The sequence below is a fragment of the Nansenia antarctica genome (genome assembly GCF_963989245.1).
Source record: "Nansenia antarctica genome assembly, chromosome: 2".
NCBI classification, from domain to species: Eukaryota; Metazoa; Chordata; class Actinopteri; order Argentiniformes; family Microstomatidae; genus Nansenia; species Nansenia antarctica.
In genome coordinates this window covers 8,954,615-8,982,117 of record NC_137675.1, presented here as the reverse complement: position 1 = coordinate 8,982,117, position 27,503 = coordinate 8,954,615, and the positions used below count along the sequence as shown (strand labels likewise).

Sequence of the window (27,503 nt, the reverse complement as noted above, 5' to 3'; positions counted from 1 at the left end):
AACACAGCCTCAACCTTTAGATTTCAGAATAACCGTACCGATTTATCCATGAAAGCTCAACTCGATAGCGTTGTGAATTTTCGGAGATCGGATAGATTTATGTTGTATCTCGAATTATAAAAAAAAAAAAAATGAGTAAATTGTCGTTTCGGGCACGGGCGCTTGACGCTTCCAAGCCACTACCCGTCTTCCGCTGCGAGGATTTACCCGACCTGCACGAATATGCATCTATTAACCGGGCAGTGCCGCAGATGCCGACGGGGATGGAGAAAGAAGAGGAATCGGTATGTTTGGATAGTTCGAAAATATGCAAATAAACATGATCCTTATTTTTATATTTGGAGAAGCGCCCTTTTTTTTCTGCGCAAGTTTGCGCAAAATGGCGACCAGTTTTATTTTCTGAAAGACGACGATTTGGTGGTGTAGATACGGTGCCAACAATAAACGGACACATGTTTCAGAAAACTACGGGTTCATTATTTCTCCATATGACGCTATATGCCGGTTGTCGCATGTTGTTTTTGCAGGGGATTCATTTCGAAGCACAAAGGAGTCACGTGACCCGTGTGAATCCGACATTTTGTTGACTTGTCTTCGGGATGGGCCTTGTGTTGGCGTAATTGCAGAGTACCAGTGCCAGGGGGCGCTAGCGGTCTGAAATGAGACGCCTCTCGCGCCTGCTCATAGTGGCAGAGGAACAACAACACAGCGTGCTCTGCAGTCACAGCCGTGTTGCCGCTGAAACCCAAGTGCATACATGTGTAGCCTGTTGTTGTTGACAACCAGCACATCATTATACAGGGTATCCGCGGTGTCTTGAAAAGTATTACAAGTTGATAAATCAATTTGGGGAAAATCAAGACACTTAATAAGTATTAAAAAGTCTTATCACGATTTTATGAGGTCTTGAATTTTGTATTTGGTATTTTTCTGAATTAGACTCTGTCCAAAGAGTTTGAGTCCTAAAAACGTTTAGTAAAAGTTCGTGCATTTATTAGTTTTATTAAATAACTGAGATGAACCGGACATTGTGTTGTATGATAGTGGTCTAGTCTGTTGCCAACTAAACCTGTTAAGTTAAAGGTGTCACTGATGTAAACGGTTACAGCTCCAAGTGGCGGTGAGGTCTGGAAAAATATTGACAAGGTCTTTAAAAAGTCTTAGAAAGGTTTTGAAATTAACCTCAAGATTCCTGTATATACCTGTTATATGATTGACGCGTGAGAGCCGTCACCTCCTGCCAGTGTGGGCTGCTGCCATGTCGCCACTATTGTGCTCGGCTGTCCGTTAATCATATGGTACACTGTGTTTTACTTAGTCTATGTTCTTGTCACACAAGGTTAAACCCCAAAGCCACTGCTGCTGGCCAGTATCACATGGTTTTGTTTTGACGCAAGCGTTTGTAACAACCTGTCAAAATAACATCATGCCATGCTTTGGTCGTCACTGTCAGTTGTCCAGTCCAGTTGTGACTCACTTTGTTCACCAGTCAGAGACTGTGAGACCGACCTCCCTCCCTCCCTCCCCCCTCATTGCTTGAAGTTTGTGAGTGTATTGGTTTGGTAGTGTAAGCTAACAGGCCATGTGCTCGCCGGACTGTGTGTATTCCTCCAGGGTGTCTACTGGGCAAGGTCTTGTCTGGGCCTCGACAGTCGTCTCGTCTCTGTCTGAACGGATGTAGCTCCCCCCCCTGCGTGGCCCAGTGCCAGGGCAGGGGTTCAGTGTGTCAGTCAGCTCAGCACCGGCTAACCGCTGTGGCACCACATGTCGCTCACAGGAGGGGGTGGTGGGGTTGCGGGGGCCGCTCTATAGGAAGTCTCCACTCCAGCAGGTTGAACTGCACTGTTGTTACACAAGGGGAGGGGGGATTTGTTGCGCTACACATGGGCAGATGTAGAGGTTTTGTCTTTGTATTGTGTACATGAGTAATATAATAGTTTGGACATTTTTGATTTGCTGTAGGAGTTGCTGTTATGTCATGTTCAGTTGCTAGTCTGAAGATTGTTAAATTCAGTTTTGATATTCTAGGATTATGTGTGTGTCCAGACATCTAGTTTGTTTACGTCGGGGTGAGGGAAAGTTCAGTGTCTGGCCTCAGTTGGGTGTTGGGATGGATGTGTTGTTTTTGTACCACCGCCAGTTTCCCAGGAACGCTCGGTCACAGAGACGTTGGCGGTCGACCAGGTGCTCAGTTGTGACCTCACGGGTCTGGAATGTGTGGCACGTCACCTGTCCCAATCTCTCGCTGCTGCTGTTGTGGAACAGAGCGTTCCCTCTACTATCGGGTGTCTTGGCGCGTTTCCTGTGTCACATGAATGAATTATAGCCTCTTCTTCTGACAGAGCCGTCGCTCACTGTCCCGCCTTTTCTTGAGTTGTGGTGGAAAGTCCCTGACACGCATGATTTGAAGTAGCCAATAGGGATCATAACTCAACTCATCCTCTCCACTCCAGCCCACCTGACTGTGTATGCAGACGCTCTCCCCGGGGGCAGTTCTTCCCTCCTGAAGGTTGGACCTCTACTGCTCCTTCTCACAGGCCTGTTACGATCTGACTCTCCTTCCCTCTCTGAGCGGTGTTGTTGAAAGTACCCAATTGATGGCAGTAGATTAGATTAGCTAAGATTAGATTAGATTAGATTCATTGTCATTGCGGAGTACAAGTACCAGACAACAAAATGCAGTTTAGCATCTAACCACAAGTGCAAATAGTGATATAAAACATGATACATTATGGCAAGTAGGCCTATATACAGGTATGCACAGGAGAGGATCGTATTAAGCTATGTACAGTTAAGGTAGCTATGTGCAGCATGTTGTATGCATAAATAGAGGCTGTAAAAAAAGAGGTATGTGTAAAGGTGGTAGTGGTAGCCTACATGTTTCACACTCGTCCATATTTCCATCAATGCAGACAGCCAGCGGTTCTTCCCTCCAGACATGCCTCCACTGCGTCTCCTCAGCCACAGTCCATCAGTGTCCCCTGGGTCTGTCCGTCATGTTAAGTGGCGTATACAGTGTCTGGGTCTGGAGCAGTGGCTGGCCGGCGGGGGGGGGGGGTGGTGTGAGCTGCCAGAGCAGACCGGACTGACAGTGATCGATATGGTCATTTTAAAGAGCTATTTCTAGACTGTTGTGGTCGGGGGGGGGGGCGGCTGTGTGTGTCTTGTGGTCCTGCGTGTGTGCGCGTTGTGGTCCGTTAGTTGTTTGTGTGTGTTGAAGGCAGGGTTATCTACCTGTGCTCTGCAATTCAAGTTTATTTATTGTCTCCAAGCACAATGCCATTGCTGGGGAAGTAGATAAATGGAGTGTGTGATTGAGTTTGGCAGCTACGTGGTGTTGTTCCTCAAGGCTGTGCTTATATGGTTTCTCTCATTGTTGGTGAGAATGAACGAGTGTGTGGATGCCTGGGGGTTGAGCTCGCTCATAGCCGACTCTCTAGGGGAAATGATTCAGTGTGAATTAAATAAAAAATATTTTTTTTATAGTAACACAACACTTCAAGGTTATGCAATCTCATGTAGGGAAGGGTCAAAGAGGTTGTGTGTGTTAAGTGTGTGGGAGCTGGCCTTGCTGGAACTGAAAGTACTCAGCTAGTTGAAAGTAAGTCCGGGAAGCTCTCGAGCTAGGTGGGTCCCCATAATAGGTATTTCACTGAAGGACTGTGGTAAAAATGTATTAGCATTGAGTCATGAACCATACAACCAGCTCAGTGGCGTTGCGGTTAGTGTCCGGCCTGAGATTGGGAGGTCGTGAGTTCGATCCCCGGCCGAGTCATACCAAGACTATAAAAATGGTACCCGATGCCTCCCTGCTTGGCTCTCAGCATTAATGGTTGGATTGGGGGTAAGACCCTGTGACATACCAGCGTCATGTCCAGGGGGTGTACTTGTACATCAAGCCACCTCACGCTACGAAACAGGAGATAGGCTCCTGCCCTAAAGGGCCATTAGGCTCGAGAATCATCGGTTCTGTCTGTGGTCTGTCTGCCCTCAGACAGGCCAATGCCATTAATAGGCCAATTGTTTCTTTAATTCTCATTATTTGCTTGTGAAGTGCAGAGACTTCGGCGCCGGATGATGTTCACACAAGGTTGAACCACCCTGTACTAATTAGAAATTATTTGATTGATGTGCAATTGGTTTTTGTGTGAGCATGATTTCTCGTCCGAATGTTGACTGTGTGTGTTCTGTTGATTAATCGCTGTGCGTGTGCGAGCGAGCGCCTGCCTGCTGTGCTACCGTGGAAACACTCAGGACTTGAGTGTGGAGTCTGATGTCAGTTTCGACCGCAGAGCAAACATCTGCGGCCGGGTGGCCACACAGAGAACCATAAACACACACACACACACACACACACTCAGGAGATGATGATGTGCAAGTCTGGGACCGTGCTGTGTTGACAGGCTGCCAATGGCACCGTGCCCACGTCTGAGAGCCAGAGGCCCGTTTACTACCAGGGATGTTCAGACAAGCAGACAGACAGACAGGCCACTGAGGACAGACAAGCAGACAGACAGGCCACTGAGGACAGACAAGCAGACAGACAGGCCACTGAGGACAGACAAGCAGACAGACAGGCCACTGAGGACAGACAAGCAGACAGACAGGCCACTGAGGACAGACAAGCAGACAGACCACTGAGGATAGGCAGGCATACAGGCCAATGAGGACAGACAAACAGACAGACAGGCCACTGAGGACAGACAAGCAGACAGGCCACTGAGGACAGACAAGCAGACAGACAGGCCACTGAGGATAGGCAGGCATACAGGCCACTGAGGACAGACAAACAGACAGACAGGCCACTGAGGACAGACAAACAGGCCACTGAAGCAGGCAGACAGACAAACAGGCCACTGAGGCGGGCAGCCAAGTTGGGCAGGCAGACAGGCCGTTGAGGACAGACGAGCAGGCAGACAGGCCACTGAGGCGTTCCCCAGGCACATTCCCCCAGCCTACAGGCCTGCCTTGGATTAGACTGTTTCATGGACACACAGGCTGCCCCCACTCTGAGCCAGAGGACCACTGTTCCCACCTGCTTTGATGCTGTTTGTTTGTTCTCCAGTCCATGTGTGGAGTTGTCGTCATATGCAGTGCGAGTGCTGTGTAGAAGGCCTCCCTGCCAGGTGGCCGCTGGTCCGAGCCCAGACGTTTGGAACGACATCCAGGCATTTGATTATGGCTCGTTTTGAATGTGGAATGAGGGCTCGTCTACCGATTTGCATTCGGTTGCATGAGTAAAGGCTATACTTGGCACTTTGCCGGGAGATGAATCAATTCAGCTGCTGCGTGTGTGTCTTTGACAACCCATCTGTCTTTTCGATTTATGGTTTGTGTTTGCCAGCGAGGGGCTGTGTGGGGGAGTTGCGTAATTTGGACTCCAGTGTTCTCTCTCTGAGTTGAGGGATGAGATGGGACACTTGTCTCGCCCCCCAGCTCAGACGAGATGGCAGCCGTTTGACATTTAAGTTGAGGTCTCGCTCCCTGACTTCACTCATCATATCTCTCCCTCTCTCTCTCTCTCTCTCTCCCCTTTCCTCTATCTGTCTCTTGTCTCTCTCTCCCCCCAATTTCTCTGTTTCTCTCTCTCTCCTCTTCTCTCTCCCCCCCCCAATTTCTCTATCTCTTTCTCCCCCCCCCCATTTCTCTCTCCCCCTCTTTCTCCTATCCTCTCCCCCCTCCCCCTTTTCTCTCTCTCTTTCTCCCCTTCTCTCTCTATCTCTCTCTCCCCCCTACAGGAACACCACCTCCAGAGGGCTATCTCAGCCCACCAGGTCTATGGAGAGAAACACAACATGGTCATCCCTGTCCCGGAGGCGGAGAGCGACATCGCCTACTACGAGTCCCTCTACCCCGGGGACTTCAAGATGCCAAAGCAGCTCATTCACATACAGCGTGAGTACTGGGCCACTCAGAGCTCCGGGGCCTGTCTTTGACACGAGTGGCTGGCCATGCCACAGGGCTGACCCCCACCCCGACTCTGCTGGTTGAATGTGGGTAGTGGACCGGTCCCCTCTTGGCCAAGGGCTGCCTTGACGCTAGGGCTCTGCAAAACATTTGTATAATTATCTCAATATCGTGATGCATAGATTTGATTCCTGCTGGGACCCTATATGCAAAAATAGGTCCAGAGGAGGTGAACCTGTCTAGCACTACCTCCTCAGATTAGCTTGGAGGCTAGCATTACCTCATCAGATTAGCTTGGAGGCTAGCATTACCTCATCAGATTAGCTTGGAGGCTAGCATTACCTCATCAGATTAGCTTGGAGGCTAGGACTACCTCAACAGATTACCTTGCCTAGCACTACCTCATAGAATTATTTTTTGGATGCAGACTAGGCCTCGTGCAACCTCATCAAATTATCTTGGGGTGGAGGCCAGGCCTAGAGAAAAGAGCACAGTCACATGACCTACAATGTGAGCAGGTGATCTGATCAGACCAAAGCACTTGGGCTACCTTTACCTCCTCAGCTTGGCCTGGGCTGTAGAGAGACGGGGGTTAGCAGCAGTTGGCCATGGAAGAAGATGCTTTCTTTCCTGCTTTTACAGACTTGTTGTCTGTCAGTTGAGTTCATGATGTCATGGTTTAATAATCATGTCGACTGTAAATCATTGCTAACAATTTATGGTGATTGCTCAGAATGGAATACAATTTACAATGGGCAATTTCCTGGCCATATCATTTTATTTTCATTGGTTTGAAGTGGAGGTCTGTTAGTGTCTGTCCAATTATTGTCACTTCAGAGTCTTTATTTTTTGTTAGGAAATTGAGTTTATTTGAATGCATCTCACTTTGATTGACATGTTCTCCTGCAAGTCTTGAAGCAGAGGCTGAGTTAAATCTCCTTTCTAATGGCTTTCTAGTTGTCATAATTGCCAACGGATTATCAACAGTTCAATGCTGTGGCAATTCCCAGGGATAATGGTTTGCGTTGAATTGCTATTTCAAAGGCAAAAAACAACAACTATTTAATTGAAATGAACCCGTCAGTGGCCCACCATGAAGACACAGGGTGCTCTCAATAATAAGGAAAAGATGTGCTCGAATCTAAAGTTTATTAAAGTGTCTTCTGGTGTTGTATAGCCCAGGGTTGATCCAATAAGTCTATAATCCAGCCAGCACTTTTCTTGTTTAATTGCATGATCAGCATGAAACTGATATTTAGTCATGGGGGACTAACAATCTGATGATGACATCGTTGTTAATAACGAAAGTGAAAGCGTTGTATTTTTCTGTTAATTCAGCGTTTTTGGTGCATTTTGACCTGAATAAACACACGTTGGTTTTGATAATGCAATCCTAGTGCCACTGTGTTGAAACATCCTGGGGAGACCCCTGGAGCTTTTGTGTGCAAGCATGCCTGTGTGCCTGGAAATGTATTAATGTATCATATGCACAGGATACAGATGGAAACGATACAATGACATGAAACAAGCAGCCTCTCAAAAGTGTAGTGTAAATAACAGATAGAATAAAGGAACACGATAGCCAGTAAGTCACAGTGAAGTGCTAATAAGGCAGTTAAGTATGAAATCCAATCAATAACATTAAGTCATTCAGCCTGACGGTTAGAGTGGGTGCTCTGGCTCGATTCCAATCCACACGGGTCTGCTCGCCTGTAACTAGCGAATGTATGCTAGATGCTAATCACCTCACCCCAATCAGTGCAGCTCTAGCTTTGGTCACCATTAAAGTGCTGCTAACACAGAGCTTGCTGTGAAGTCGGCTACTGTCAGCATTATTTCGAACTGAGGACAAATGTAAACGGGTGATGGAAATGCATTGGATGAATGGATTTTTTAAGTGTGAATCCAGTGGCGGGTTTAGAAGGTAAGGAGTTAACTACCGTTTTTTAGTTTGGAGCTCTTGTCTGCAACCTGTCGTGTCAGTTGATGTCACAGCTCGGCCAAGCAATTGGGGGAAATAATTGGAAAAGTTTTGGACTGCCCCCCATAATAGGTTATATCATTAGCGGGAGCTGTTCATCTCAGGAGTGCATTTCGATATTGGTTTCTTTCTAAAGTCGTTCGCTGACTCCTCACGTCCTCGATTCTCATCACCACCTCAGAAGTCAGTGAAGGAGATGGTCTGGGGTGTCCTGGCTGTCTATCTCTCTGTCCCTCTCTCCCTCCCAGCCTTCAGCCTGGACTCCAGACTATTTTTCTTCCATCTCTCTCTCTCTCCCCCTCTCTTTGTCTACTTGTCTCTGTCCATCTGTGTGCATCTGTCTAATCTTCATTCCCTCCCTCCAGCTTTCAGCCTGGACACAGAGCAGCCAGACTATGACCTGGACGTAGAGGACGAGGCGTTTGTCACCAAGCTGAAGAAGAAGATGGAGATCACCTTCCTGCAGTTTGAGGAGATGATCGACCGGCTGGAGAAGGGCAGTGGGCAGCAGGTAAGCCTGGTCTCTCTGTGTCTGTGCGTGTCTGCCTGTGTCCATCCTTGGCCTTGGCATGGGCCTGCACACCCATGCTGCTGTACTGACAATTAGTCCTTCTTTCTACCTTGCCCGATGACATAGACAGACATAGTAACTGAATTACATACCAGCACACCAGTAACCTAAATGACACACCCAGTAACTGAAATGACATTCGCTTTGGAAGTGTACACAGATACAAGGTCTTGTCAGTGACACCGTGGTCGTCCTCTCCCTCCCTCCCCCAGCTGGTGAGCCTGCGGGAGGCCAAGCTTCTGCTGAAGGAGGATGACGAACTGATCCAGGAGGTGTTTGACTACTGGACCAGGAAGAGGAAAGGCTGTAAGAGCTGCTCCCTCATCCCCCTGGTAAAACAGGAGAGGCGGGACGGCTCGAGCACCAGCGACCCCTACGTGGCCTTCCGCCGGAGGACGGAGAAGATGCAGACCAGGAAGGTAGGCCCCCTCCCAGAGCCTGGCTGTGTGTGTGTGGCATCTGTGGTATGGTGTCTGACTGTCCGTTGGTGGTGGTGGTGACGACTCTATGTTCACAACTTTTTAGCTTTGAGAGCTATAATAAAAAAAGCAGCTATTAGAGGTTTAACTGAAATAAAAGATGCCGCACACTCGCACTCCGCTGCTCCAGCAAGCTGCCTTCTTCAGGGCAGTGAAAACACACTTGATGTTCAGTCATATTTTAAAACATGAGAGGAACAGCCATGGGCTGCATTCAACCTTGTCAAAAGATATCAGGGAAAGTATTCTCCGATATGTAAAAGACGACCCGCCAATGTTGTGGAACCAAAGCCAAAGAACTTTACCCTTGTGTACTTGTACATTGGAATGTAATAAAAGTGATTCAGATTCTGCTGTGGAATGCAGCAAAGTTTTTGGCTCCGTCCGAACCTACCCCAAACCTAGTAGGCATAATAATACGGTTATCGCTATCGACTGTGCCTCTAATGCTGCTGACCGTTGCCCTCTCCCAGAACCGTAAGAACGACGAGGCGGGGTATGAGAAGATGCTGAAGCTGCGGAGGGACCTGAGCCGGGCCGTCACCATCCTGGAGATGATCAAGAGGAGGGAGAAGAGCAAGAGAGAGCTGCTGCACCTCACACTGGAGATCGTAGAGAAGAGGTGAGGCCTGGGACTGTGTGTGTGTGTGTGTGTGTGTGGGGGGAGGGGGGGGGGGGCTGCACTTCATATTAGGCCAATAGGACTCTGTTGCGTTGGGACGGAGGCAGTTGTGCTAATATTTCATCTACAGAAATGTTGAAAACATGATAAAAGCAGTGTGAGTATTGCAGTGTTGATACCAAAGTTTTGGACTACAGATGTAACTGTTGTGTCCGTCCGTCCGTCCTTGCAGGAAGGGCATGTCAGACTACGGAGGTGAGATCATGGCGGAGGTTCTGGCCCAGCGAGCCCTGGCCAAGCCGGCCCACATCATCCCCCTGGTGCCCCTCACTAACAGCAACCAGTACCGACACCCGGAACACATGGACTTCAAGGACTACAAGTCTAAGGTGAGATACCGTAGCATGGCAGGAGAGGACATGCGTCCATACACAGAAAGGGTAGGAGACACACACACACATATAGGAGAGACGTACAAACACATGGATAAGAGAAAGAGAGACACACAGGCAGACTTGAACACACACACACACCACCTCAACACCTGGTGAGTTCTTACCTATCCACTACTAGCCAGGCGAGCCCACCCTAGGGTCAGCCACGGTCCAGATCCTGAGCGCCGCCTCTGTGTTTAATCTCCCCCTCCAGCCAGAGAAGACGGAGGTGGTCCGGCAGAAGAGGAAGTACGAGAAGAAGCCCAAGGTCCAGCCCCTTTCGGCCAGCGCCCCACACCACTCTGGACCCTCCGTCTTCAACCCCAAGGACCTGAACCAGTACGACTTCCCCAGCTCCGACGAAGAGTCCTACTCCCAGGTACACAGACCCCACTGGGAGCTTGTCTCTGGGGGGTAGATGGGAGATGTAGTCTTTTTTTTGTACGGTCTTGTTTGAACTGCTCCAATGGTGACCTGTGAATGACCCTACCATTCTTGTCTGTCTTTCTCCCTCTTCCCGTCCCTCTCGATCGTTGTCGGTCTCCTTCCCTCCCCCTGTTTCTCTCTGTCCCTCTCCAGATGCACTCCGGCTCGTCGGAAGCGGAGGAGGAGAACGAGCCGGACGGTTCCTTTGCGTTCCGCAGGAAGGCAGGCTGTCAGTACCACTCTGTAAGTGTGAGCCGTCCGCCCCTCAGCCCTGCCCTAGGCCGCACTCAGTACCGGGTCGGCCCTGACTAGCTGGGTCTTAAATCCATGAAGACGGACGGTCATAACACTCCAAATGAACACCTTTTTTGGATGTTGATATTCTCTTTGCATCAGCTTTGGTAATGTGGTAATGGAGAATTTGCTTGTCGGTTTTCTTCTGTTTGAATGCTGCAATAAAGTTGATGTATTAATAATGAGGGTGGTGGGCTGAACAATAGAGAACCCTGGAGATTGTCGTCAATGTTTATTGTATGTAAATATGTATTGTCCATAAAAAAATAATATATATATATATGAATAATTTTGGTCTCCTTCCCCCCATCTCTTCCCTTTAATCTTCCCCCCCCTCCAGTCTCGGTTGGACCACAGTGGCAGCTGGCCGTGGGTGGGGCCTTCGGAGGGGGGTCTGGGGGACCCCCGGTACCGCTACTGCCTGACCTCCCTCACCGTGCCGCGTCGCTGCCTGGGGATGGCACGCCGACGGCTGGGCCGGGGCGGCAGGTACGCACACCTTCTACTCCCATGAGTTGACTACGTCTCCTGAGTGAGAACTAAGGGGAGCTAGAATAAGTGTTGGAGTTTTTCTGAGAGTCCTAACCCTGTCCTCTCCTCTGCCCTCCGCCATCCAGGGTGTTGCTGGACAGGGCCCACACAGACTTGGACAATGTATTTCACGGGCTGGATCCAGAAATGCTTGACCTGCCTCCTCCACACTCTCCTGTCGACAAGTTAGCCAGTACCTCACAAACAAATACCTCGGACAGAACCTCTTCCTCCCTCTCCTCTTCTGCGGACCTCAGTCAGATCCTGTTGAACATTAAGGCGTGTCGTTGGAGACACTTTAGACCACGGACACTACCACTCCACCACCCCGACAACACAGAGCCCTTCTACAGGAGGGTGGGCCGCCCGCTGCTGGGCCGGACCCCCTCCGCCCTCGGGACCCAGCTGGGGGGCACCAGAGGGGCCCCCACCCCCGTTGCTGGTGAGTAGCCCTATGTGTATACATACACACACTCTAACAAGCCTAGCTATAAAGGACCGCATATCCGCTTTTACACTCTCACTCACGCACGCGCCTATCTCTGAGTCGCTACTTGCTTGGCTAGCATTGAGCTATTCTAGAAGAAAAGAATGAGACTACAAAGTGTTTGAGAGCGGTAAATTGTCCATGCATGAAAGTACATAAAAGACACTTTGTTTTCTTGGATCGATCCACCTGTTACCCCCCCTCCTCCCTCCACACCCTTGCTATGGTGGTTCTCTCCTGAGAATTGGGTCTTAGTTGACCAGCTTAGAAATCGGTGTCCCTTTCTGTTTGGGAGTGAGGGACATGGTCATGTGTGATCAATCTCTTTTTTTCTTGAGGGCAGCGTTGATGATTGTTTGGCATTCACATTAGGGGTGTAAATCACCAGCTTCATCACGATACGATATTATATCGATTTGTTTGTATGACGATACAATGTTTGACGATATCACAATGTCAGTCACGATACGATTTCGATTCGATTCGATTCAAGATCGATATGACGATATGATCGATATGACGCGATATCATATGCCAATCTAACACAATTATCAATTGTAATAAGTGGTCATTAACATACAGCTCATTAACACACACACACACACACACACACACACACACACACACACACACACACACAGGTTCAGAGAGACATCCAGTCACACACGCACACACACACACACACACACACACACACACACACACACACACACGTCCAGCAGGTCTGATATTGGTCTGACTGGATTCGCCTCGAAGAGTAGATGTTAAAAAATATCTTTGGTGTCCAAAACGGTCAATGTATTCGCCCATTAGACTCCCGTTAGACGCACTCTCATTAGACGCACTCACACAAGCCGAACATTTCCGAAGATCACCGGAGATTGCCGAACGCGAGAGGAGGAGGAGCCGAGAAGTGGAGCCGAGCCAGTAGAGTAGACAGTCACACACGGTGAATGCGAACTCATTGCGAACTTCCCTGGTTCAGAGAGATGTTCCAAAATATATATTAAAAGGGATAGACTTACTGTCTCTCATCAAAAATGAAAAACATTCGTATCTTTTTCAAGTCTCTCTCTCTCTCTCTCTGCGCGCATAAGATGACGATATAGATCGATTTTTTAACATTGCATCGATGTAATCAGATCGTTAGTCAATGAATCGATGCATCGATGTGAATCGATGTATCGTTACACCCCTAATTCACATGGTGTTGCTGTTTACCACACCAGCCGGAGTCACTTAAAGCTGTTTGATAAAACACCTTGATGAGGTGTACCAGACGCTGGTAAAGTGAATGCGTCATAATGAAAGAAATGACTGACCAGTAAATATAGCTATTTTAGCTAAATTGTTTTACCTGATATCATTTTAAAATATATTGGCGACGTGTACTATTAGTGACCAGACAGTTTTTCACAATTTCTCTTGTTTCTGGGAGGATGGGGAAAGCGGAATAATGAACACTAGTCAATTCTATTACGGTGGGAGCAAGTTTGACAGCCAAATATCTGCATGATCACGTCAGTATTACAGCAGTGAGCACTTGTTTGGGTATCTCCAGTGACGTTCCACTTGACCAGCGTATCGACAGAGTCCATCCAGTCAGTGTGTTTCAGTAATGCATCACTCCACCCCATCCCCCCAAAGCATCCAGATTTAATCGTGCTCTCAAGTACTCCTGAGGAACTCTTGAGCTTCCCACAAGACTTAGTGTTCTTCTTAGTGATCTTGCATAAAGCTCCCTGTTGGAGAAACCTGAGATCTCAGAGGTACAGGGGTCGCTAACCCATGTTTCACCCATCCTGGGTTGTCAGGGGAGCACCTGAAGGCAGCATGAAAGTCCCCTTGTCCAGGTCTCACTGAGACTGTCAGACTGCAGATGTCTGTCTATTGATTTCCTCAGGAGTTTGACCTTATTGGCTTGTGTGGCTCAGTGGGCAGAGCATGGCAACAATGGCTAGCAACACTGAGGTTGTGGGTTCGATTCCCGCCGGGACCAGATAGCCTCTCCAAAAATGTATGCACGCACTGGTTGCTTAGGCTAAAATCGTCTGTTAAATGTCGCTTGTGTAATGTCGCTTGGTGTAGTGCAGGGGTGCCCAATACGTCGATCGCGATCGACCGGTCGATCGCAAAGGTAGTATGGGTAGATCGCATGGCATTGAACAAAACGCGGAAAAAATAAAAAAAATCAAAGACGGCGAAATTGTGAAAAAAGTTTCTCGAGGCTGCAGATTGCCTTTTCGATGACAGATCCACAGTGGCTGATGACACCTTGCAACCAGCTCCTACAGCCCTGACTATTAGAAACTAGCTGCCTCCTCCCAGTGCCAGGTCTCCCACTAAGGTAGAGAAATGCATTTATTTCCTCCTTTCAAACTAGGGAACTACCTGTTTTGTATCTGGTTTACTTTTCTGTTTGTTGGATCAGTAGTTGGCTATGGTACTGCAGACTGGCTGTCAGTGTGTGAGTGAGAGAAATTGAGGTGTGTGTGTGTGTGTGTGTGTGTGTGTGTGTGTGTGTGTGTGTGTGTGTGTGTGTGTGTGTGTGTGTGTGTGTGTGTGTGTGTGTGTGTGTGTGTGTGTGTGTGTGTGTGTGTGTGAGTGAGAGAGAGAGAGAGGGGGGGAGAGAGAGAGAGGGAGGGTTTGTGCTATGGCTCCCTATGCAGACTGGCAAATGTGTGTGTGTGTGTTTGTGTGTGTGTGAATGTGTGTGTGTGTGTGTGTGTGTGTGTGTGTGTGTGTGTGTGTGTGTGTGTGTAAGAGAGAGAGAGGGGGAGAGAGAGGGAGGGTTTGTGCTATGGCTCCCTATGCAGACTGGCAAATGTGTGTGTGTGTGTGTGTGTGTGTGTGTGTGTGTGTGTGTGTGTGTGTGTGTGTGTGTGTGAATGTGTGTGAGCGAGAATAGCAAAGAGGGAGGGTTTGTGATGGTCTTCTCCTGTGGCTGTGTGACAGAGAGAGGGAAAGTGTATTGTGAGTTTACTATGCAGGCTGGGAACTGTGTGTGTGTGTGTGTGTGTGTGTGTGTGTGTGTGTGTGTGTGTTTGTAGTATGTGCATGTACGTTTGCGATGTTGAAACTAGACTGGTAGATCTTGGCAGACTGGCTACTTGAAAAGTAGATCTTGGTTCCAAAAAGTGTGAGCACCCCTGGTGTAGTGTGTGTGTGTGTGTGTGTGTGTGTGTGTGTGTGTGTGTGTGTGTGTGTGTGTGTGTGTTATATTAGCCTAGGTTGCTAAATGGAATGTTGGCATAGTTGGTGTCCTGTTGCACAGTGTCAGTGCTGAGAAGGGCAAACTTCTGACACACACATACACACACACTGGGCTGCAGATGGATGTGGCCTCTGACCTCTCCTCCTCCTCCTCCTCCTCTCCTCCCTGCAGCGTTCACAGCCCAGCAGTACCAGCAGCATCAGCAGCAGCTGGCTCTGATGCAGCAACAGCAGCTGGAGCAGACCCAGATACAGCAGCAGCTATCCCACAGCACCGCCACTGCCAAAAACACACAGGTCAGTGTCTCTCTCTCTCTCCCTCTCTCTCTCCTCGTCCACTGCCAACAACACAGGTCAGTGTCTCTGTCTCTCTCCCTCTCCCTCTCCTCTCCTCTTCCACTGCCAACAACACAGGTCAGTGTCTCTCTCTCTCTCCCTCTCTCTCTCTCCTCTTCCACTGCCAACAACACAGGTCAGTGTCTCTGTCTCTCTCTCTCCTTCTCCTCTCTTCTCCACTTCCACTGCCAACAACATAAAGGTCATTCCTCAATCCTGCTCGCTCTCCCTCTCACCACCTCTTCTCAAACTCCTCTCTCCTTTGTCTCACTCTCTCTTCTATAGCTGCTTTTCTCTGCTATATTGATTTTTCTTCCACCACTCTCTTTATTGACACATTACCCCCTCCCCTCCTCCTCCAGGGTTTGGTGATAAAGACGTTAGACTCGGCGGGGGCCCAGTTCGCTGCCTCGGCCCTGGTGTCCACAGACCAGCTGCAGGCCCTGAAGACCAGGGAGGACACCTCCTCGCTGGGCGGCAGTGGGGTCAATGGGCTCACCCCTCCACCCTCAGGTAAGACTGCCCACAATCTCACCTACACACTTGTTTCCTATGGCTAAAAAAACGTAACTCAAAGTAAACTGTTCAATGTAAAGCAAATGGATGGACAAACCAAGTTTACCAATAACAAAAGAACCTACTGAACTGTTTGTACGTACTGACTACTAAACACAACAAACCTAGGAGCATTTAACACAAAGAAACTAAGGCTAAGAGTCGACAACCAAACACAAAACCACTCGACTGACGATGAGGAACATTCGGACAGCCCTCCGATTGGTAGAGGGCAGCCCTCTGATTGGGATGGGAATGATGATTGATGGGAATGATTGGCCAATTGATGACACTTGGATGTAGAATGATAGAGAGGAGAACAGAAGGGAGGGAAACATAACGAGGACACACATATGGACGTAACAACCGCTCGAACTATGTGGGGAATGTAGCGTGTTCGCGTTGGCTCCACAAGATGGCGCAGCGGCCCTCGCGGGTCCTTCAGGGGGGGGGGGGGAGAACCCTGCTGTGTCAATGTACTGGATGTTCTCCGCCCGTAAAAGTGTCTTAAAACCAATCCCTCGACATCATGTCTCAACACGTCTGTTTTCAAAGAATTAAGTCAACATTTCAGTCTGAAGACATAATGAGAGAGTCTGTCTGGAGCATGTCGACCTGTAGGAACAACTACTGTCCAACCTTGGTGACCTCATGCTCCCCTTCTCCCCTCCCCCCTCCAGGTGTCTACAAGAGCCTGCACCACACGAGCACATCCCTCGCCCCCGCCCCCGGCCCCCCCACTTTCCTCCACCCCAACAACAACAACAACAACAACAACGGCACCGTGCCCCCCCACCACCCCAACGCTGCCAACGTCCCCACCTCTCAGGTCCTGATGGGGGGCAACCTCCGTCTGAGCGTGGCGCCCCCGGGGGTCCCCGCCCTCGCCAAGCGCCACATACCGCGGGCGCTCACCGCCGTGTCCACCTCTGCCTTAAAGCTGGCCGCCGCCAACGCCAACTGTCAAATGCCCATGGTCTCCTCCACGCCCTCCATGGACATGGTGCCAAGGTGAGAGGAGGTGTGTGTGTGTGTGTGTGTGTGTGTGTGTGTGTGTGTGTGTGTGTGTGTGTGTGTGTGTGTCAGAGTCAGAGAGAGAGAGTGTGTGTGTGTGTCGGAGAGAGGGTGTGTGTGGTCAGTTTGTTCAGGGGGCATGCACGTGTGTAGGTGTAGAGGGGTGGTCATGGATGTAGTTAGTTATCTGACGGGACGTGACCTGGTGGTCTCCAGGGGTCTCTGTTGTTATGATAACCTTAAGTAATCAGAGCAGAACCGTCGTTCCGCTCCGTATCAGTCGGCGCCATGACAACGGTGTTGGTTAACCGGCGTGTCTGGACCTCTGGAGACCAGCGGCCCACTCAGGTCAGGTCCCCCTGGGCCCACAGGGACGCTGCGTACGGCCTGGCGCTGGCTCAGCGGTGTGTTTGATGGATGTTGTTGTTGTCTCGTCCTCCCAGGGAGAACCACGACCAGGACAAGCCAGCACTGAACAGTCTATCAGACAACACAGTCGCCATGGAGGTGACGTAGCCCCGGACCGCCTCCCTGGACCGGACCTTGGGCTGGGGGAACCACTCCTATGGGTGCTATGCATCGTAGAGTTGGGAATGCAGGAGGGGGAGGGAGGGCGGGGTGGGGGATAAGCGGAACGCGCACGCACAGCACGCTGTTTCCACGGCAACTGTCGGGACTTAATTGCAATGCTCGTCTCGTACTTTTTTCTTTATTTTTTTCTCCCTTATTTGTTAATAAGAATATCAACGTCTGTAAATTCTGAATATGGGAATTCTATGTACAATACTGCATATTTGTAATACACCCCCCTCTCTTGTATATAACATTACTTGAATACAGAACTGTTCATTTGTGATGTTTTGCACTTGGGTTTTTTGATTTTTTTAAATGACAACTGCAACTGGTGCAATTATGAGAGTCACGAGTGAGGGTTGTCACGACGACGTGCGATGTCATCATGTGCATGGTGCGGAACCTGCTGTTCTATTTATTGTGACGTGTTTACACTTTTTTTTATGTTTGTTTGTTTTATTTGTCTGTCTTTGTTTTTGTTTTTTGTACACTGTAGCCTCGTTGGTTCCTGTGTTGTAGTAAACGTGTTTAGGGTAGCTAGTGTTGTTTGTATGTCGTAAACATGAACCAAGGGTTCTTCCCTTGCTAGCTCGTCTCCTGGCTGTCTGTGGATGGTGGCGTGTGGGGGTTGGGGGGTGACACATGCTCTCACACAGAGGTCAGCAGGGCCGGGTGGTGGGTGGACTTAAAGGCATCAGTTTGGCAGTTAACTAGGGGCGAGTCCCAATAGTGTCTCCTCTGTCTCTTCCTCGCTGTCTTCTCACAGCGGATTGGAGGAGAAGGATCCTCTAAGGTTCCTCTGTTCGTTCCTAGATCCTAGTTCCTTCTCCAATGCTTCTAGAGAGGCAGGAGAGGGGAGATTGTTGGGACGCACCCTGGGCCAATCACTCCCTAAGATCTTCCATTTCTAATTGTTCTGGAGACCAGTAACAAAAATGGCGGCTGAAGTCTCTTCCTAGAAGTCATTGCTGCTTCTGACTTATCTAAGCACTATTTGTTTTTTGTTTTGATTAATGCTGCTTTTATATGATTTAGGTCTCTGATTTTCATCGGAGTACCGATTATATTTTCTTTCTTTTTTAAAAAAGATATCCCCTTCCTCCCCCTCATTTTGTGAAAAATTGAGTTATTTTTGTATCTCCCTTCCATTTTGATAATGATTGTATGTTCCTCATTGAAAGACTTCATTCAGTTGTTACTTGTTGAAAACAAACACAATGCTGTTTTGAATTATGCAGCAGCTGCAGTAACTACATGTATCATCATTCCACTTTATACATAACCAGAAGGAATAATGTATAATAAAGGAAATTATTTTCCCGGGGCTTTTTTAGAATTCTCCAGAAGGCTGCAAAGGCCATGAACCACAAGTGTCGCGGTGCCTGCCTTTGGGAATATTGATCTCTTCTGTGAAGAGTGTGGTACTAAACAACACTACCAGTAGTTCTGTCTGTACCCGAATATGAAAGGCCATTCCAACGGTGAGAATTTATAGACCCACAAACATGACATATGGAAGAAAAGAAGAAGAAGAAAAAAAAGATTCTCCTGAATTCTCACTAAAGAAATAAAACCCAGGGCATTGTGTGTTTGGACCAGCATGTCTCCTTGTCTTTGTGTCTCTTCACTCACTCACTGTCCCGTTCTGTGTTCATGCCAGAGGCTAGAGCTGCTAAGTGGGATCCTTGGGAGAAACAGAACCATGATCAAAACAGTTGTCTATTGTCCTACCTAATACATAAATATATTTTCAGCATTAAAATGTTCTATTTTGACCGGAGAGGGTCTTTAACAGTACTTCACCTAACTTGAACAGGCTGATATGGGGGTGTTTTCTTTTAACATCCAAGTTTGAGTCTAAATGGAGGCCGAGTGTGTTCGTTATGTCTGCATATATTTGTTAAGTTAATTTGAAAGAAAATGTACAAGAATAACATCAATCTCAATCTGAAATATTATTCTCATTAGAGTCTTAGCTTCAGTCAATAGAACACGCAGGTAAATGGTAAACACCTATAATGGAACCTGATGATGAGATGAACATTGAGCATGTAACATTCAAGGCACTTCCACCAAAACCAAGTGTGAGCTAGTGTTGTAACATATACCTACGCAGCTCATTTACATCTGCAGTCCCTGTGCAGGTAAACAGGGCCACATTATATAAGAATGAAACACATTTCAGAGACATTCTGTAGGTCAAGAGGCATAACGGATACATTTCACCGACTATAAAACTGATTAAACATATCTGGGGGATGTTCAAGGTTGTCTGTATCCGCTGACGTGACGACGCATAAAATGAGCAGACGAGCACTGGCCTTGGACCGGTAAGCTTCTCCGATCAGCAAATCAACTCCAAAGGTACGTGTATTATGAAACAGAGTCAATGTTGTCCACTGGTGTACCACAAGTAGTGAACCCAGATATTGATTACAATAGTGGTTATTACACAAACTATCCAAGCAGGGAGAGAGTTCAGTGATTCCCACAGCATGTTAATACTTTGGGGGGCCCCCAAAGTATAATTTGTGCTCAGTGAGTAAAAAAAAACGTGTGTGTGTGTGAAAGAAGACCACAGAAAACAGCAGTGACTGCTCTCAGCTGTTTAACACTTAAAGACCTAGACACCATCACCAGTTGTAGGTAGAATGCAGGAATTGAGAAAATCTCAACATTTTTCACGGGGCCCCGAGTCGTTCCCTCAAAGTATATTTCATTTCTGCGGGAATCACTGGAGTTATGTTAGTTGTAAATCTCCTTCCCAGACGCTCCATATCCACCGCTGTGTGCAGCAGCCTGAGGACAAGGTGATCTCAGGTGCAGCATGGCTGTCAACAAGACTGGACTTGGTTTTGGTAGAAGTGCCTTTTAGTCTCCAATCAGGAAGGACTCTGAAGGCTTGTTAGTTGTTACAATAGGTGTTTACCTATTGAGGAGAAGAGACCCTGCATTTAAATGTAAATGATGGCCTATTCTTTGTGCGGGAATGAGGAAAGTTGAAAAGAGTTTGAAAGTAATTGACTTGGAGCCTGGCAGAATAACAATCTATGATTACCTCAGATTCGATCAGATTTGGCTCTATACAATTTAAAAACCACAGAGGGTGATAAGAAACCTTTCTGTGAATCCCAAATAATCGTTTAAATTGGTTTCTCCATATTATAATTTGAGCAACTTGAATGAAGATGTTTTGGACTGTTGGTGGTGGTACATGGACACCAGGCGAGGCTGGTGGTGGTAGAAATCGGAGGACGGGCTCATTGGAATCTAAGGAACGGGACGTAGAATGGCATCAAACAGGGGTGATGAACACTTTCCCACTGGATCAGAGAAGCAGCCGACTGAGACCGATTCTTGATTGATTGATTGATTGATTGATTGATTTGGGTAAAAGGTACAGACAGTCCATCCCAGAGGATAGCATGTGTACTGAAACACTTGTTTCCAACGTGGTCCTCGTTGGTAGACAAAAACAACCAAGACAAGAACATATAATAGAGGGCGCTGGGGTGACTATATCAGCTATTGCGTGCTCTTCAATGAAGCTCGTTTGGCGCAGTTCACGCTGCAGAGATTGTTATTTGAGTACTGTCTTAAGTTGGTGTTATAATTCAGATTGTATGGCAAAGTGTACTGTTAAGTAGCCTAATGTGTATGGTTAAGTTACATGTACTTTTGTATTGTAGAATGCATTTTGATATTGTAGATCAGTCCTGTATTATTAGTAACAACATGTGTACTGTAATACCTCTTTCTGTTTATTGCAGAACCACACATACACCCCTTGTAGTGTTTGCAATCATCCAACCCATGCCTGAACTGTACCCTGTCTGAACCCACTAAAGAAACCTGAACACAAAGTCAATCTCCTGTCATGTGTGTCCTGATCGACGCCCCGGGGGCGAATGGAGCATACTCTCATTGAACTATTCACCTTATACAGTCCTTTCCCATAACCTCACTAACAATGATGTATGGGAGAAGATCATGGCATACATGAAGAGCTTGGCTGCCTCAGGTTAAATGACAGTATTTATCACTTTCTTAACGTGCTTTTTGAATGTTAGGTTTGAATCTAGAATGATTCCGAGGTATTTGAACTCTGAGACCACATTGAGCTTTACTCCCTTAACAAAAACATCGGGTTGGTGAGTCTCTATAGGTTTACATGATAAAAAACATACAGACAGTTTTACTTGTATTGAGGTGTAGGCATGAATTTTCTAACCAGTGGGATACATGGACCACGGCTGCAGTTCATTTGTGTGCCGCTTGTTGTTTGTTCTTAGCATGTATATAAAGGACTGTGTGATGGACAGATCGAGGGCAGGTCATTGATATACAGGCTTAACAAATTGCCGGGCGCCTGTTCTTCGACTACTACAGGCTGCTCCACGTCCTGAAGCCTGGAGAGGAAGACCCTCGGCCCTTCTTCTGGATGTTTGAGAACGTGGTGTTCATGGCCGGCAGGGACAAGAACGCCATCTGTCGCTTCCTGGAGTGTAACCCGGTGATGGTGGATGCTGTGAAGGTCAGCCCGGCCCACAGAGCCCGGTACTTCTGGGGGAACATCCCTGGCATGAACAGACCCATTATCGCCTCCCAGAACGACAACCTCAGCCTTCAGGACTGCCTGCAAGCCAAGTACGCCAAAGTGCGGACCATTACCACCAAGATGAACTCTCTGAAGCAGGGCAAGGCCGAGAGCATATGCCCTGTGCTGATGAACGGCAAGGAGGACATGCTGTGGGTCACCGAACTGGAGAAGATCTTTGGTTTCCCGAAGCACTACACGGACGTGAAGAACATGAACCGGCAGCAGAGGCAGATGGTCCTGGGGAAGTCGTGGAGTGTCCCTGTCATTCGCCACCTCCCCTCAAAGACTACACCCCCCCCCCCCGTTAAAAGTTACAGGGACTTAAAACAGGATGAACAGAGTGAATAAGAGAACAGAACAGAACACAGGACAGGACAGGAAACGGTGGCGTCAGGATGTTCTCAGCCCTCCACCTACCCCTCCTCCTCCTCAACCTCCCCCTCCTCTCAGCCCTCCGCTTCCTCCTCCTCCTCAAACTCCCCCCCCCCCCCCCCCCCCCCCCCCCGTAGTGACCACCAGGATGAGACTCAGTGTTGTTTTTTATTTTATGTTATTGGGTTCTGATTCATTTCCTAATTTTTTAAAAGTCTATTTTTAGGATGCTAAATGTTTGGCTTCTGTTTGAGGCGTTGTTGTTTTTCACATTTGTTTATTTGTTGTTTTTAATGAGGTCACACGATGTCCTTGGCCTCCCTACATGCACTGTCACTTTCTGTAATTGTAATCAATTGTAATTGATGTGTGAAAAAACTACAAATACAGTTGTTATTTAATGAAAAAAAAAAGCCAAACTGCATTGGGTGCAGAGGGAAATGGCCCATGTTTAGGTGTTCAGTCAGCTGCTTTGCCACCCATTTCTCGGCCACCTTTGAAACAACCGGTAAAATACTGATGGGTCTGTAGTTTCCCACAGTTGTTTGGTCGCCAGACTTAAAAATGGGTGTCACAGAAGCCGACTTCCAGAAGCTTGGGAAAATCCCTTGTTGGATTGATAAATTAAGTACCGCCTCCACCAGAGGTAATATCATAGGAAAAGAACAGTTAGATTGACACTGAGTTCACTACTTACTGTAAATAAGTACATAAAATCAATAAATAAATAAATACATCTACAATATAAATTGGGATTTATTTAAAGACAAACATGGAGTAGACTTCATCACATGTAGTCAGAGCTGAGTCATCATAAAGGCTGTCATCTCTCCTTTTATAACCACTGCATTCATCTAAACAAATTGTTATCAATAAACATCAGTGTGATTATTCAAAGAATTATGTGTCATTTAAAAATGACACAAAACTATTTTATTGTTACTTCACATAAAAGTTACAGGGACTTAAAACAGGATGAACAGAGTGAATAAGAGAACAGAACAGAACACAGGACAGGACAGGAAACGGTGGCGTCAGGATGTTCTCAGCCCTCCACCTACCCCTCCTCCTCTCAGCCCTCCTCCTCAACCTCCCCCTCCTCTCAGCCCTCCGCTTCCTCCTCCTCCTCAAACTCCCCCTCCTCCTCGGCCGTGGCGTCCTGGTACTGCTGGTACTCTGACACCAGGTCGTTCATGTTGCTCTCCGCCTCGGTGAACTCCATCTCGTCCATGCCCTCGCCCGTGTACCAGTGGAGGAAGGCCTTGCGGCGGAACATGGCGGTGAACTGCTCGGAGATGCGCTTGAACAGCTCCTGGATGGCCGTGCTGTTGCCGATGAAGGTGGCGGCCATCTTGAGTCCGCGGGGCGGGATGTCGCACACGGCCGTCTTGACGTTGTTGGGGATCCACTCCACGAAGTAGCTGCTGTTCTTGTTCTGCACGTTCAGCATCTGCTCCTCCACCTCCTTCATGGACATACGGCCGCGGAAGATGGCCGCCACCGTCAGGTAGCGCCCGCGCCGCGGGTCGCACGCCGCCATCATGTTCTTGGCGTCGAACATCTGCTGCGTGAGCTCGGGGACGGTGAGGGCGCGGTACTGCTGACTTCCCCTGCTGGTGAGAGGGGCGAAGCCCGACATGAAGAAGTGCAGGCGGGGGAAGGGCACCATGTTGACGGCCAGCTTGCGCAGGTCGGCGTTCAGCTGGCCGGGGAAGCGCAGGCAGGCTGTGACGCCGCTCATGGTGGCTGAGACCAGGTGGTTCAGGTCTCCGTACGTGGGGGTCGTGAGCTTCAGCGTGCGGAAGCAGATGTCGTACAGGGCCTCGTTGTCGATGCAGTAGGTCTCGTCCGTGTTCTCTACGAGTTGGTGCACTGACAGGGTGGCGTTGTACGGCTCCACCACAGTGTCTGACACTTTAGGAGAGGGCACCACGCTGAAGGTGCACATGATCCTGTCTGGGTATTCTTCACGGATCCTACTGATCAGCAGAGTTCCCATGCCGGACCCCGTGCCCCCACCCAGGGAGTGAGTCAGCTGGAACCCCTGAAGACAGTCGCAGCTCTCCGCCTCCTTCCGCACCACGTCCATGACCGAGTCCACCAGCTCTGCTCCCTCTGTGTAATGGCCTTTGGCCCAGTTGTTGCCAGCACCACTCTGTCCTGTGAACAGGAAGCACACAAGACATTTTAAGAAATTAGGTAGAAGACAGCATTATCTGTTATTATTATTATTAGTCCTACAGATGTTATGTTATATTATTATATTACATGTTAAAAACATTGAACAATTTCTCCAGCTCAGCCTTTGTTTTCAACACAAACACTTGAAATGTAATATTTGTTTAGCTACATCAAATGCAGATCGAAAACCGATGAAATCTTCTTACCGAATACAAAATTATCTGGTCTAAATATCTGTCCAAAGGGACCTGAGCGAACAGAGTCCATAGTGCCCGGTTCCAGATCCACCAAGATGGCTCTGGGGACATATTTTCCTCCTGTTGGAACACAAATGTAATAGAATGAATGTCATAACTTTACTTATGACTGTCACTAGTAGCAGCACATTACAGCTATATAATAATAACAACCTTTATTTGTATAGCACATTTCCTGCAAACGTTGCAGCTCAAAGTGCTTTAACATATCCACACAGCATAAAAATAACAATAGATCAATAGTAAACACACAAAAGCAATCATATAAACTACATAATAAAACAAGAATAAACCATACAATCCATGGGGCATATAACAAAGATAAACAAAACAACTAAATAATAAAATAATTAGCCTACTATAAGATTCAAACAAGTCAATACAAATATATAGATTCATCTAACTAACATTAAAAGACGCATTTAGAAAATAATTGTCATTTAAAGGCAATAACATTCAAAAAAACTAGTTTTTAGTATTTTTTCCACAGATCCCTGTGTATGTCACCCACCTGTCGCCTCATTGTAATAGACGTTGATCCTCTCCAGCTGCAGGTCGCTGTCCCCGTGGTAGGTCCCTGTGGGGTCGATGCCGTGCTCATCACTGATCTCCTCCCAGAACTGCAGCAGGTGAAGGAAGGGTTCATGTTGTTTAAATTAGTATTATTACTGAACCCCAAATTGCTCCCAGTGAGCGGGCCGGCGCCTTGCATGGTAGCTTGCCGCCATAAAATAAAAATAAAAAAAAAGTTTTAGAAGAAGGTGATAGGAGAAGGTTTTTCCTTCTATTGTGAGCCGTTTCCTCCTAATGGCCCCGGGCCCGAGCTAGATTACTCTTCCTGCCACGAATGGTGGACTGATGATTCACATGCTTAGCATTCAAATGTATTGATTGTAAGTCGCTTTGGCGTCTGCTAAATGCCAAAAATGTAAATGTAAATGTTTCCATGGTTGCAGCCAGTCAACATGCACGATAAGGCTTCATAACTTCATGGCAAAATGTGATAATTTTTTTCCATCGGGAATATGACTTGCAAATGAACTAACAAATAATGTGCAACCTGATCTTCTTCTTCGGCGTATGGGTAGTTGTTTTTCCTCTCCACTCCACCAGGCTCGGGGCCGAGGGGCTACCCTTTTACCACCCCGAGACCTGGTTGAGGGGCTCACCCGGGCTATATTTCTGGACACCCCTCCAGAAGCCACGTCATCGTCTCGTCATCTAATACCGACAGACCATGCATCCCGTTGGGTGGGTGGTACACCGGGCAATCCAGGATAATATGGTCTGCGGTTTGGTCCTCTGCGCCACACTCGCACGACGCATTTGGGGCCAAGCCCCATCTGTGCATTGATGAGCGGAAACGCCCGACGCCGGTCCGGAAACGATTGAGCCTCACCCAGGATAGCCTTGGCAAGTCCATCCCGAGGGGCTCAGCGCCGGCGACTGGGATGTGGTCGCGGAGTTTGGAGGTGTTAGGTGTTAACCTGATGTTGCTCTTTAATAAACACATAGGTGTATATTGGCTAGCAAGTAGCAACCCAGCTAATGTTTCCTGTCCGTAGTTAGTGGTTGAAGAAGCTTCAGACAGCTAGACGGTTAGACAGACAGACAGCTAGCTAGCATTATTCAACTAGCTGATTATGGCCTCTAACAAAACCCACCTTTGCGCCGATCTGATTTCCACATTGACCCACTTGTAAATGAACTAATTCCCTCATTTTACGATAAACAGTATTGTATTATTTTAAAAAGAATATACAACTCTTGATGTAAGCTCTGTCGAGGCTTGCTGTCGCTATTCTGAACGATGCTGACCCGGTGTAGCGGTGGACGTTTCTGACAATAACGGTTGTTCAGCCCGCTGCTCAGTCTGAACACATTTCTAGCGATTCTATTGGTTACACGAACAGCGCGTCATGGTGAATTAGATTGTACGATTGGTTGTTTCAAGAGATGCACTTGATTCTGATCTGGTGCTTACGGTTTGATATTCAAATAAAGCTTGTGTTCGTGACCAGCCGCGTGCGTCGTGTGCTGTCAATCAATCTCTGAATCACGTGTATTTGTAGAGCACATTTTACATTTTTAATAATAATAATAATAATAACCTTTATTTGCAGAGCACATTTTACATAATAATAATAATAATAGCCTTTATTTGTATAGCACATTTTACACAGACAAATGTCACACAAAGTTCTTCACAAACAATCTTTGTGAACAATCTTCACAAAACAATAAATATACAAGAACATACAATGAATGAATGAATTATCTTTATTGTCATTGTAGGGTACAGGTACAACAACATTTAAATGCAAGCCCTAGGTGCTAACAATCAAACACAGTCCTAAGATAATAAAAAACAAGAATGAGACATAAATAGGGGGATAAGTGATCGGTAGGAATCTGAGAATGTATCTATTATGTAACTTCTGTACTTCTATACACTACTGTATATGGCCTATTCACAGGGGGGCAGGGCCGCTTTAAGGGGGGGCTAGCTGGGGCGGTGGCACAGGCCCTCGCGCTTTGGAGGGCCTCGCGTGAGGCAGGGTAAAAAATAAAAAATATTTTTTATTTAAAAAAAAAAAAAATTTGTACCCTGGCTGGCGAGGCCCTCCAAAGCGCCAGGCAAGGGACCATATTATTATTTTTGCCTTTAAT

The 27,503-nt window shown here is 47.6% G+C and overlaps 2 protein-coding genes across 2 annotated transcripts; one reads left to right on the top strand and one right to left on the bottom strand.

The window, feature by feature from the left end:
• On the top strand, nucleotides 1–17,403 carry LOC308152009 (enhancer of polycomb homolog 1-like). The gene is made up of 14 exons (XM_080524912.1): nucleotides 1–284; nucleotides 5,739–5,895; nucleotides 8,254–8,399; nucleotides 8,672–8,878; nucleotides 9,412–9,560; nucleotides 9,793–9,949; nucleotides 10,209–10,373; nucleotides 10,574–10,663; nucleotides 11,055–11,203; nucleotides 11,332–11,687; nucleotides 15,118–15,242; nucleotides 15,644–15,794; nucleotides 16,517–16,847; nucleotides 17,294–17,403. The coding sequence occupies exons 1-14, from the start codon at nucleotides 132–134 to the stop codon at nucleotides 17,364–17,366; spliced, it is 2,409 nt and encodes an 802-aa protein (XP_080381038.1). The 5' UTR covers nucleotides 1–131; the 3' UTR covers nucleotides 17,367–17,403.
• Nucleotides 17,404–23,497: 6,094 nt separating this feature from the next.
• On the bottom strand, nucleotides 23,498–26,554 carry LOC308151562 (tubulin beta chain-like; the record flags this gene model as incomplete). Its single annotated transcript, XM_080524457.1, has 4 exons — nucleotides 23,498–24,555; nucleotides 24,783–24,893; nucleotides 25,345–25,453; nucleotides 26,498–26,554. 4 exons carry the CDS (start codon nucleotides 26,552–26,554, stop codon nucleotides 23,498–23,500), a joined length of 1,335 nt encoding a protein of 444 aa, XP_080380583.1.
• Between the last annotated feature and the right edge of the window lie 949 nt (nucleotides 26,555–27,503).